The sequence below is a fragment of the Piliocolobus tephrosceles genome, chromosome 11 (genome assembly GCF_002776525.5).
Source record: "Piliocolobus tephrosceles isolate RC106 chromosome 11, ASM277652v3, whole genome shotgun sequence".
Classification (NCBI taxonomy): domain Eukaryota; kingdom Metazoa; phylum Chordata; class Mammalia; order Primates; family Cercopithecidae; genus Piliocolobus; species Piliocolobus tephrosceles.
The window spans coordinates 119,317,274-119,330,220 of NC_045444.1; the positions used below are offsets into that span (position 1 = coordinate 119,317,274).

The 12,947-nt window shown below is 49.2% G+C and overlaps 1 protein-coding gene across 2 annotated transcripts in view; it reads right to left on the bottom strand.

The window, feature by feature from the left end:
- NGEF (neuronal guanine nucleotide exchange factor) overlaps positions 1-12,947 on the bottom strand; it is a 104,073-nt gene that overhangs the window by 37,959 nt on the left and 53,167 nt on the right. For both annotated transcript variants that reach the window (XM_026447348.1, XM_023188557.2), the window contains 2 exons: positions 12,274-12,416; positions 5,493-5,791 (listed from right to left, as the gene is read on the bottom strand). In XM_026447348.1, coding sequence (XP_026303133.1) covers positions 5,493-5,791; positions 12,274-12,416 — 442 coding nt within the window. The remainder of the gene's footprint in view (positions 1-5,492; positions 5,792-12,273; positions 12,417-12,947) is intronic.

Genomic DNA, 12,947 nt, shown 5'->3' on the forward strand with positions numbered 1-12,947 from the left:
CTAGTGGCTGCCAGAGCGGGCAGGGCAGCTCCAGAGAGTATAAAGTTCAGTACAAATCTTTTCAACCAACCAATTATTTCTTTCTGATTCCCTATCTCCCTGCTCTGTCCCACTCCTGTAAGATAGTGGAATGTACATGGCAACGTCTCCTCTTGTTTCTGACAGATTCTGCTTTTTTTTGGGGGGGGGGGGTGAGTCTCATTCTGTCGCCCAGGCTGGAGTGCAGTAGCGTGATCTCGGCTCACTGCAACCTCTGCTTCCCAGGTTCAAGCGATTCTCTTGCCTCAGCCTCCCAAGTAGCTGGGACTACAGGCACACACCACCACGCCTGGCTAATTTTTGTACTTTTAGTAGAGACAGGGTTTTACCACGTTGACCAGGCTGGTCTCAAACTCCTGACCTCAGGTGATCTACCTGCCTTGGCCTCCCAAAGTGCAGGGATTACAGGCATGAGCCGCTGGGCCTGGCCTTCTGCTCTATTTTTTTGTCCAGTTCATAACACTTCCCAGCTATTACCTTTTCACTGCAAAGTGTACCTCTTGGGAACAGCCTTTCTAATCATAAGACACAATATCTGAAGATTAGGTTTAAATGAATAAAAGTACTGACAGATTTGCTATCAAAATGGAAAAGAGATTTTTATCCAAAAAGAAGATGCTGTGGACCAAGTGAGAGGGCATATAAGCCCTTGACAATGTCAGCTTTTTGCTGTGCACTGCCTTCAGCTCCTTATCTGTGTTATTTATTCAATCTGCACAAGCCTGAGAAGTAGGTACTAGGATTCCCATCTTACAGATAAGGCACAGAGAAGTAATTTGCATAAGGTCATACAGCTAAGAAGCAGCTGAGCTGAGAAACCTAGGCAGTTGGGCACCAGTGACTCTGTGCATAAATTGCATCCCTTATATTATCGTGCAGGAGAAAACATTTGAAAATCTTAAAAAAAGAAAAAGAATATCCAGAATGTATAAAAAGCTACCACAAATCAAGAAGATAAATGTAAAGAACCCAATAGAAAAGGCGGAAAAGATAAGAACAGGCACTGATAGATAAAGACATGGATACAGCCAATAAACATGTGAAAAGATGCCGGGTGCGGTGGCTCAAGCCTGTTATCTCAGCACTTTGGGAGGCTGAGACGGGCGGATCACGAGGTCAGGAGATCGAGACCATCCTGGCTAACATGGTGAAACCCCGTCTCCACTAAAAAATACAAAAACTAAAAAATACAAAAAACTAGCTGGGCGAGGTGGCGGGCGCCTGTAGTCCCAGCTACTCAGGAGGCTGAGGCAGGAGAATGGCATGAACCCAGGAGGCGGAGCTTGCAATGAGCTGAGATCCGGCCACTGCACTCCAGCCCAGGCGACAGAGCGAGACTCCGTCTCAAAAAAAAAAAAAAAAAAGAAAAAAGAAAAGATGCTCAAATTTACAAGTCATCAAGGAGGGCAGGGTAAGACAAGATAAAATGTTTCACCCAACAGGTTAGAAGTTTGACAGCAGGGCTAGGGAAGGTGGGTGCAAATAGTCTCTCTTGCACCACTGGTAGCAACGTGACACTTGTACTGCCTTTTTGAATGGCAATTGGGCAGAGTCCATCACCATTTAAAATGCACTTCATTTGGGACCAGCAGTTCTACTTCCAGGCTACAGCTGGTCTCAGACGTGCACAGAGATGTTCGCGCACACACACTCTCCTGAGCAACCTCTGCTCAACTCACTGGCTGAATACCCCGTACTCTGCTACCTCCCAGGCGCTCAGGGCAGAGGCTACCTGCCTGCCTGTCTCCCCATCTGGTGAGGATGCACCCACTGTCATTTGCATTCCTCAAACTTATTCAAGCCAGTGGCAACTGCGATGCAGCTGTATCATTTAATGATAAAAACCAATGAATTCTCAGTGGAAAGGGAGTTGTTTTAATGAAAACTGAGCTGAAAGCTCTGAAGAGTCCAGGAAAGGCAAGTTGCTAAAAAACCATCCCCAAAACCAAGCTGCTACAGAATGTGCTGAAACTAAAAGAAGTGTAAAACACTGTAAAAATCTATGAGGATTTCACCCTTAGTCTGCATAGGTGTCTAAACTCCAAAATTAAACGGTGCATTATGGCTGTGTCTAATCAGGAGAGATAAAATAGATAAAGCTGGTCCTCCAGGGAAAACCCATGATCCAAGAAACGGGCTGGACACATTTGCAGTTTATATTTTTTTAAACAATGAAAATACACAGAGGAGTCATGTATTTCATTGCAAAACTTTTTTTTTTTTTTTCTTCTGAGACGGAGTCTTGCATTGTTGCCCGGGCTGGAGTGCAATGGTGCGATCTTGGCTCACTGCAACCTCTGCCTCCCGGGTTCAAGTGATTCTCCTGCCTCAGCCTCCCGTGTAGCTGGAACTACAGGGACCCGCCACCATACCTGGCTAATTTTTTGTATTTTTAGTAGATGAATAAGATGACAAAACAAGATGACTCTGTTCACTTGGGTAATTTTTCTTGCCCTGAACTCTACTCTGTCTGATAATATAATGGGTTTAGATTTCTAATCAATTGGATAATTTCTTTTTTTGTTTTTATTTTTTTCGAGACAGAGTCTTGCTCTGTCACCCAGGCCAGAGGGCAGTGACACCATCTCGGTGCACTGCAACCTCTCCACCTCTTGGGTTCAAACGATTCTCCTGCCTCAGCCTCCCGAGTAGCTGGGATTACAGGCACCTGACACTATGCTTGGCTAATATTTTTTTTTTTTTGAGATAGAGCCTCACTCTATGGCCCAGGTTGGAGTGCAGGTGTGTGATATTGGCTCACTGCAACCTCTGCCTCCTGGGTTCAAGGGATTCTCCTGCCTCAGCCTCCTGAGTAGAGTAGCTGGGACTATAGGTGGGCACACCACACCAGGCTAATTTTTGTATTTTTAGTAAATATGGTGTTTCACGACATCTGCCAGGCTGGTCTTGAACTCCTGACCTCAAGTGATCCACCCACCTCGGCCTCCCAAAGTGCTGGGATTATAGGCATGAGCCACCGTGCCTGGCCAACCTGGTTAATTTTTATATTTTTGTAGAGCTGTTGTTTTGCCATGTTGGCCAGAGTGGTCTTGAACTCCTAACCTCAGGTGATCTCCCACCCTGGCCTCCGAAAGTCCTGGGATTACAGGTGTCAGCCACTACACAGAGCTTCAGTTGAAGAACTTCTGTCCTTTAATGGAGGAGTTTCAGCCGTTCGCATGTACTGTTGTAACGGATTTGTTTGCTGTTAAATTTGCCACTAATTTCGTGCTGTTTGTTTTTCATGCTTCTTCACTGTTTGCTCTCCATTTATGACAAGGGCCTTTTCTCTGCTTTCAGCTTTGCTTATGTTGTAAAAGGTTTCTAACATGTGTTTAAGTTCTACTAGGATTTATTTCTAAGTTTTTTTTTTTTGAGATGGAGTCTTGCTCTGTCGCCCAAGCTAGAGTGCAGAGGCGTGATCTCGGCTCACTGCAACCTCCGCCTCCGAGTTCAAGAGATTCTCCTGCCTCAGCCTCCGGAGTAGCTGGGATTACAGGCTCCTGCCACCATGCCTGGCTAACTTTTGTATTTTTAGTAGAGACGGGGTTTCACCATCTTGGCCAGGCTGGTTTCGAACTCCTGACTTTGTGATCCACCAGCCTCGGCCTCCCAAAGTGCTGGGGTTACAGGCGCCTGCCACTGTGCCCAGCTAACTTTTGTAGTTTTAGTGGAGACAGGGTTTCACCATCTTGGCCAGGCTGGTCTCGAACTCATGACCTCGTGATCCACCAGCCTCAGCGTCCCAAAGTGCTGGGATTACAGGCGTGAGTCACCACACCCAGTCTTATTTCTAAGTTTTACATTAGAAGTTTTATTAAAAATAAATCGAGGCCGGGCGCGGTGGCTCAAGCCTGTAATCCCAGCACTTTGGGAGGCCGAGACGGGCGGATCACAAGGTCAGGAGATCGAGACCATCCTGGCTAACACGGTGAAACCCCGTCTCTACTAAAAATACAAAAAACTAGCCGGGTGAGATGGCGGTGCCTGTAGTCCCAGCTACTCAGGAGGCTGAGGCAGGAGAATGGCGTGAACCCGGGAGGTGGAGCTTGCAGTGAGCTGAGATCCGGCCACTGCACTCCAGCCCGGGCGACAAAGCAAGACTCCGTCTCAAAAAAAACAAACAAACAAAAAAATAAATCGATGTAGCCATTTACAAATCACTGCTCACAAGTTAGGAAGGATGCCAAAGTCTAAACATTTTCCATACTCTACTGGGCACGACACCCAGGTGAAGCCTAGGTGGCCCTTCAAAAATCCACTTTTATCAAGCCTTCCCTAGTAGCAACTCAATTCATTGTAAAACCCAAGTCTCAGGTATACGATGCTGGTCAGGAACAATTCACAGTTTTGGTCATTAATTGTGTGTATAGGCTACTGTTTCATGTTTTAAATAAACAAGAGAAAATGTTTCCGTAGAATCTAGCACAGGAGTAATTGGGGGTAGGGAAAGGCAGGACTTTTGGAGCCACAGCTGCCACAAGAAACAAGCACAAGGATGAGCTTGGACGAGCATGTGAGTGTGCTCAGGAATGCAGGTGAGTGTGGTGGGGGTGAGACGGAGCGGAAGAGGACACAGATGATGAAACTAGGTGGACCAAGTGCTTATAAAAACCAAATCTCTTCTTTTGTTTTTCCCTTCTGTGCCCACTTTTTAAATTTCACAATTAACACAAACTTGTATATTCACAATTTCTCTCCACCATTCTTCCTGTTTACTCCTGACCATACGCTTGTTTCTCTACCACAAATTTTCCCTTAATACTCAAATGATCTTTGTTCTGCTAAAACAAACACTTAAATTTCTTATTCATTTGTTACTGTTTTTAATTGATTATTTCTCCCTGCTAGCAACAAACCATCAGGCAACTCAACGATTTCCCTTCAGCCTAATTGACAGTCACTGAAGTCCACCTGAACCATCAAACGAAGGCACCAGAGACATGAATCCCAGATTTCTGCAGCATTTCAGGAGCAGGTGGGCAAGCTGAGGGACCTCCTTCAGAGACCCCATTCATCCAAAGTTCAGACAGCCCCAAAAGAAAGTGGTGGGATAAGATCGTGAACGCAAAGAGATCTGGCAGACCTCCGCCAACCACAGATCACTGCAGCTATGGCACAGTCACAGTGAGCTCAGCATTGCCTAGTGCCGTGGCATTCACGCGTGACGGAAATATGCAACGACGATAACGAAGGGTGGAAAAACTGCGATCAGACAGCAATGCTTCAGATGCTCAATATTGGGGGTGAGCTATCCTAGAAGGTAACTGGGTGTCTCTTGCTCCCTGTAAACCCATGTTTATTTTTCTACACGTTCTAGATGGACAACCCTGTCGGTGATTCCTCTGGTGAACCAGCTAGGGCACCTCACCCCCTAGAGGAAGCCTCACCCCCAGCAGTGAGGGCCACCCCTGTGTGCTGTGGGGGAGCCCCCACCCCTCGGCGCTTGTTACCTCTTGCAGCTTAATCTCCTCAGGCTGTAGGATCTCAAGCACCCCGCTGCTCCGGATCTCGGGGAGATCCTGCCAGAGGTTGAACCTTGAGTGAGGGTTACTGAGCAGGCAGATCTGGGGCAGAGCCTTCCTCTCTGGTGGGCTGGCCGGCTCCTCCTCCTCCTCCTCCTCTTCCTCCTCCGGGGTGTCCTCACTGGCCGGGGACCCATTGGTATTGTCTTCTATTTCTGCGTCCTGTTGCCTCCTGGTTTCAATTTCTTGGAGAGTCGATTTATCTCGGTATTCCTGATACAGGAGCCCTGAAATCAAAGAGTTGTAAAAAAGAAAAGGAAAAGATCTCAGATGACAATCATTCCAAATCCCTAAGTCAAGGCTTCATGTTCTTATCAAGGGTGGCTGCTGTGTCCAGGAATACACAGTGCAAGCCAGCCCTGCACCTGTTTCAGCAGCAGGCTCCAGGCCACAGGATACACTGCCATCGTCTTCATTTCTTGGGAAAGACCAGCATGCTTATGTTTTTTCCCAACACATAAAGAAATGCCCCAATGGACTCAAAATCCATATATGCTTTCCCCCCACACACCTGGCAAACAAGAACCTAGAACCTGATGTGTCCACCACCAAGTTGATGGGAATGTCCCAACCGCGTCTCATTATCCCAGCAGGGTAATTTCCGTAGCCCTAAATGCTTCAATATTCAAACTCAGGAATATTCATTTGTGCAGTGGGGGTAGCTGTAAATTCTCATTTTGAAGGAAAAATCAGCGTTTTATCAATCTTATGATTTAAAAAGGGAAACATTCCCTTTTTGCTTTCACAGCTGCAGACTTCACTGACCAACTGTACTTGCAATGAATGCTTTCCAGTCTCTCAGGTAGATTTGGGGGTACAGCTGAATCAGCGCAAATGGAGCACGTCCAAAGGGATAACCCCATTTCCGATGTCCTGGCCTTGGGACACAGGGACTTCCTCTCCGCACAGGCAGCCATGTCAGGGTGGGGGGTTGCCACGGCTGGGCGGGACGGTGAGGGGTAATCCTGCCTGCTGCAGGCTGGGAGGAAAGAGGTCAGACCCCAGGGTCTTGTCCACGGTGCCACAGAGGCAGGAGTCTAGCCCAAGGGCAAGGGCTAGACAGAGCAAAAACACTCTGTTCTACATATTATTGTTTTAAAATTTTATTTATTTTGAGATCGGGCCTCACTCTGTCACCCAGGCTGGAGGGCAGTAGTGCAATCATAGCTCACTGCAGGCTCCATCTCTTGGGCTCTAGTGATTCTCCTGCCTCAGTCTCCTGAGTAGCTAGGACGACAGGTGTTTGCCACCATGGCCAGCTAGTTTTTTCCTCTTTTTTATTTTTTGGTAGAGATGAGGACTTGCTATGTTACCCAGGCTGGTCTTGAATTTCTGGCCTCAAGCCTCAGTTCCTGGTCTTGAACACCTCTCCCCTCAGCCTCCCACGGTGCTGGATTAGACCTGAACCCCTGTGCCTGGTCCTGTCTACATTTTAGAAGCATAGACTGGGAGAAACGGGCTGCAGCAGCTCCCTGGGAGAGCCAGGATGGAGGCCTGCACTGAAGGACTGGGAAGGGGATGAAGCCAAGTGCCTGATTCGGGGACAGTTACAAGATACAGGACAGGCCCCAGGCCATGCATAACATTCAGGTGACCAGTGAGGCAGCAGAGACCAGAGGCCCCACTGGAGCCGATGAGGGTCTGGCTGAGGGTGGCGTCGGGGTGGTGAGCATCGAGATGTACCCAGGCACCCAGGTGGAGGCCTCGTGGGTATCAGGATGTCCTGGTCTGGCCCTTGGGACAGTGGCCGAGGCCCCTCGATATGTGCAACTATGAGACAAAGATGATTCCCAGAAAGTTGCCATATGGGTAAGCACTTGCTCTTACAACGCAGTACAACTGTTAGCTATTATTCCTTCTTTAATTGTTAAATATATCTAAACTGTAGAAAAAGGAAGAAAAGAAAAACAGACCACCTTCAAAATCCTGAATGAGGCTGGAGAAATTATATTCATGAACAGGAACCTAATAAGGCGGCCCTATGAATTATATGACTTGGTTTCCAGGGTCTGTAACTCCAAATTACAAAGCCTCTCTGCCAAGGTAACCAGAGCATCCACTTCAGCAAGCTAAAAGCCAGTGCTTTGCCAATGATGCAACCCAGCCGGATACAACATGGAGTTGATTCGACAAAGGAATAAAAAAGAAAATCCAACTCTAAGCTAAATGCAACCCTGACTGAAGATCTATAAAGACAGGTCTGACATCACCACCCACATCAGTTCAATAATGAGCCTAAGGTAGGCCGACTGTTGTGATGTCAGGGCTATCACCATCCTGTGATTCTGACACTGCGGTTACAGAGGTTTAAAGAAACCAGGTTTCATGGGTTGACTTGGATTCCACTTTTCAGTTCATAGTGCAGTGTCTCCTACATAGTAGGTACTCAACTACTTGTTGAACACCTTTTAAAAATGTGGTTTCCAAGGCTGGGTGTGGTGGTTCACGCCTGCAATCCTAGCACTTTGGGAGGCTGAGGCGGATGGATCACTTGAAGTCAGGAGTTCGAGACCAGCCTGGCTAACATGGCAAAACTCCGTCTCTACTAAAAACGCAAAAATTAGTCGGGTGTGGTGGCAGGCACCTATAATCCCAGCTACTCAGGAGGCTATGGCAGGAGAATAGCTTGAACCCAGGCGGTGGAGGTTGCAGTGGGCCGAGATCGTGCCACTTCACACTAGCCTGGGCAAAACAGCGAAACTTCGTCTCAAAAAAACAAAACAAAACCAAAACAACAACAATAACAACAACAACAACAAAACAGTTTCCAAGCTTCATAAAAGTGTCTCACTTGGCATATTTTTGAAGGCTCAAAAATATGTCTTATGTGTGCTATAGTCGGTAAATCATGGGTGAATACTATCTTGAACATCTCACTGTGATACATATGCTGAACAAAGACAAAAATATCAGCATTGTGGGTAGCTGGGTTGAAAATAATAGTTCTGAAGTCACCCCATGGCAGACGCTATTGACTGCCTCTCCCTGCACCCCCTCGCGCCCCTCTGCCTGGTTGTAAGGGGAGGGCTTCTGTTTGGGTGCTGACCCAATCTGTGCTCGGAGAAGTGAGTGAAGGTTGACTGATCAAAACCTACCATAAGGCCGGGGGCAGTGGCTCACACCTGTAATCCTAGCACTTTGGGAGGCCGAGGCGGGCAGATCACTTGAGGTCAGGAGTTCGAGACCAGCCTGGGCAACATGGAGAAATCCTATCTCTACTAAAAATACAAAAATCAGCCAGGTGTGGTGGCGGGCGTCTGTAATCCCAGCTACTCGGGAGGCTGAGGCAGGAGAATCACTTGAATCCAGGGGGCGGAGGTTGCAATGAACCAAGATTGTGCCACTTCACACCAGCCTCGGCCAAAGAACGAAAACCTACCAGGATAGTTCCTTGCCCCTTGCCAGTGGTGGGTTAGACACAGGCAAGAGGCATAGCCTGGCTGCAGTGGTGTGAGTGCTGGTGTCCCTCTAGATTCATACGTTGGAACCTAATACCCAGTGTGAGAGTTTGAAGAGGTGGAGCCTTTGGAAAGTGACTAAGACATGAGGGCACTGCCTCTGTGAGAGGGATTCATGCCCTCCCATTATAAAAGAGGTGGATAGGGCCAGGCAGAGTGGCTCATGCCTGTAATTCCAGCACTTTGGGAGGCTAAGGTGGGTGGATCACGAGGTCAGGAGTTTGAGACCAGCCTGGCCAACATGGTGAAACCCCATCTTTACTAAAAATACAAAAATTAGCTGGGTGTATTGGTGGGTGCCTATAATCCCAGCTACTCAGGAAGCTGAGGTAGGTTCATGAACCTGGGTTCATGAATCACTTGAACCCAGGAGGGGGAGGCTGTAGTGAGCCGAGATTGCGTTACTGTACTCCAGTTCGGGTGGCAGAGCAAGGCTCTGTCCCCAAAATAAATAAATAAATAAATTTTTAAAAAGCGGTGGAAGGGAGCTGCCTGGCTCCTTCCGTCCTGTGAGGATGCACCAAAGAAGGCACCATTTTTGAAGCAGAGAGAGCCAGCCCTCAGCAGATGCTGAATCTGTTGGCACCATGATCTTGGACTTCCCAGCCTCCAGAACCGTGAGAAATAAGCTTCTGTTATTTATAAGCCATTCTGTATATGGTATCTTGTTACAGCAACTGGAACTGATTAAGATACTGGCCAAGGAGAGTAAGGGCACATCTTCTAAAGGCTTGTCAAAAAGCTGTCCCTCCCCCACAGACACTTGAAGACAAACTGCCCTTCCTGTTTCACACATGGCTCCCTGAGGATGTGATGCCTGGAGCTATGGCAGCCATCTTGTAACATAAGGCCCACCTGGAGGAGGCAAGCAGCCAGGTGACTGCTTGGCTGAATGAACCAACTCTGGAACTTCCTACCTTTGGACTCATTAACTGAGATGGGACACTTTTGTTGTTTAAGATCACTTTTTGTTAGATATTGTTACCTGCAGCCGAAGACTGTCAATACAAGTAACCTTAGAGTCTTCTTAAAACTTTATACTTTTTTCTGGGGTATTTAGAATACAAATTTAGACACCAATGTTTCTGGAGTTACGGTGTTAGACAGTTACCTGATACAGTGTGTAACCATTTCTCATAACCTTTCATTTTCATTTGCCTTAAAATCAGATTACAAAACGAGTTAAGTTTTCTTTACCTGAGAAACTATGCTAACATATTAAATTTCTGTAGTCAACGTACTATCAATAGATCATGCTTTCCTATTTTATATATTGTACATTTAGTGGGCACAACTTTAAATGGAAATAAACTTTACCTGTAAAGGTTTGCACTTGGAATTACCTCCAAGTGGAACTGAAGACTCCCACTTTTCTTCCCTGTTAATCAGCTTTAGGAAGCTGCCGTCCTTTCCTAACACTTGGCAAATACTTGCTGAACTCGCAGAGCTGAAGGCAGCTAGGCTGTTGCAGGGATCTGTTTAGCACAGACCTCAAGTCTATGACAGAGGTGAGAAGAGGGCAGGGACAGCCCTGGGCTGTCAATCAACACATCTGTTGAGCTACTATGGGGTCAGGCCCAGGAGCCAGGAAAAGACATTCACCATGACAGCAGCAGACACCTGCAGGAGGTAGCGGGAGGAACATCAGAGGCCCTGCTGCTTCCCAGTTGAGCACAGCGACGCCCCAAGTGACCAGGCACTAGAGCTCGGGACCCTGCCTGCCAGCTTCGGGCTTCTGCCACCAGCCCAGCAGGTTCAGCCGTCTCCAAGAAAGACAGCTCCACACACCCATAGTGCAGAAGGGAGGCACGATCTCCTCCCCAACCTGGATGTTCTTCCTGGTCATGACACTGATCTTAGCAGAAGAGGAGCCTTTTCAAGAGGGTGGAGGTCAAAGTTTACAGTGTATGCTAAGTCAGATGTGGCGTTGTTGCAGAGCTGGGAGAAAGGGGTTGTCAGGGGCCTTTGTTTTAAAATAAGGATTTTCTAATTGGCAGCAGTTTCAGATCAGCCCTTCTCCATTCCCCCAGCAAACAAAAGGAAAAGCCACCACCAGCGCCACCACCGGCATCACCACCACCACCCAGCCTGACACGTGGAGGGGGCCCACTGGGAACAAAATTCCTGGAGTCAGCGCGGCTTAACAGCATACAGTGTGCGCTCCACCCCCTCAGCTTCGCAAGGGCTCAGCTCCTCTCCGGGCTCAGTTTAGAAAGATCCCTCCTAGGGAAGAGTGGGCTGCCCGGGAAAGGACTCCCAAGCACGGGGTCTCCTGTGGCGATGGAAGCTCCACTTCCCCACTGGAGACACATCGTGTCTGTCCAAGCATTTGGGACTGGAGGACAGTAATTATACATTTAGTGAAGAAATTTTCCAAACCTAGAATTTTTATTTAACAGATAGACTGTCAGCTACTCTGACAACAATGAAGAACCAAAAGACTTTCTAAGCAGCCGGAACCATTTTCAGAGTAAGGGAACCTATATTATTCATTCACGGGTGCCTCTCGTGACGACATGAGAACTAGCTTGATGTCACTAGTGATTTTTTTTAATGCAAGTATTAAAGTTCTTGGGTCACTATTTGAATCCATTTTTTCCTATTCACAGCGCTTCAGGTGCAGTTATGTAGCAGTTGGACCACACAGGCTGAGCCTCGGCTTCCCTTCCCGGCCGTATTCCTGGAGAGGCTTCCCTTCCTAAGCCAAGGGCCTCTGGGGCTCTTGCTTCCTCCCTGCTTCGCCTTTCCTTCCCCTGTGCAAAGTTGGCCACCGCCTCCTCTTCTTGAATCGCACCCGGCTTTTCCCAGAACCCCTCCACCCCCTTCACACACCGCCCCCTCTAGCCCAACTCTGCTCCCAGCAGCCAGTTTGGCTCCCAGGTCTTCCCTGATGGGGGATAGTGGAGTCCTCCCCGCTACACAGCTCAGCAGCGCTGCTTCACCCCTTCTTTCTGGCAGAAATGATAAGGGGTCAGCGAGGCCTCCCACCAGACAAGAGCTGGGTAAATAGACCTCTCCGCAGAGAGCAGGACAGAAATGTTTGCTAAAGCCCCCTTGTGCAGCGCTATTAAAATGCAGCAGTTTTGCCTGCGGAACCATTTAGAGCCAAACATGTCAAAAGCTTTCCTTACCCATGTCAGACGCATTCCTTCGTATGAAACACAACGGCATCCTATGAGCAGGAGGACCCTCAGAGTCCTCCAGGGACCCGCGTTTCCCAAATAAAGCCCGGCTACCGCGAAGACACCCACCTATTTGTTCAATGAGGTTTCTCCAGGAGTCGGCGGGAATGGGGTGGATCATCCGCAGGGCCTCGGTGAGCGTGGTGGGGCTGTCGGCCAGGGCCGGCCACTCCTCGGGCGTGGCCCCATTTCCCGGGGTGGAGGACGACTCGCTGCCAGAGAGGGAGGACAGGAGCTGGTTATTTTTAAGCGAGGATTCACCTCGGCTGGCTCGCGAGGGGCGTGCACACAGGCGGCTGCTGGCCAGCCGGACCTTACCCGGGACCGTCCAGGGGCAGCGACCACAGCCGCCGCAGCCCCTCCCGGCCGGGCGGGCCCCAAAGGCCCTTTTTGTCACCGCACCAGGGCGCGACCGGGTGATTCATTTCCACACCAGCCCGCCCAAACCTCCATGGTTTTGGAGCTCCCGGGCAGGCGGTGGAAACTTGGCGCGCCGTGCCCACTCTCCGGCGCCGCTCCGACAGCCCGACGGGTCCCGCGGCCAGGAAGCCACCCGGCGTCCCTCGCCGTCATTCGGTTCCCGGTCCCTTTCGGATTCCGATCCTCCCGTCCCCAGGCCACGCGGCACGGAAAGGGGATGCCGAGCGGGACGCGCACGACCAGGGCGCCCGGGACGAGGGCGCTGGAGGAGACTCCGGGCAGGGACCGGGGTCCCAGGGGCCCGGGCCGGGGCTCATCACCCA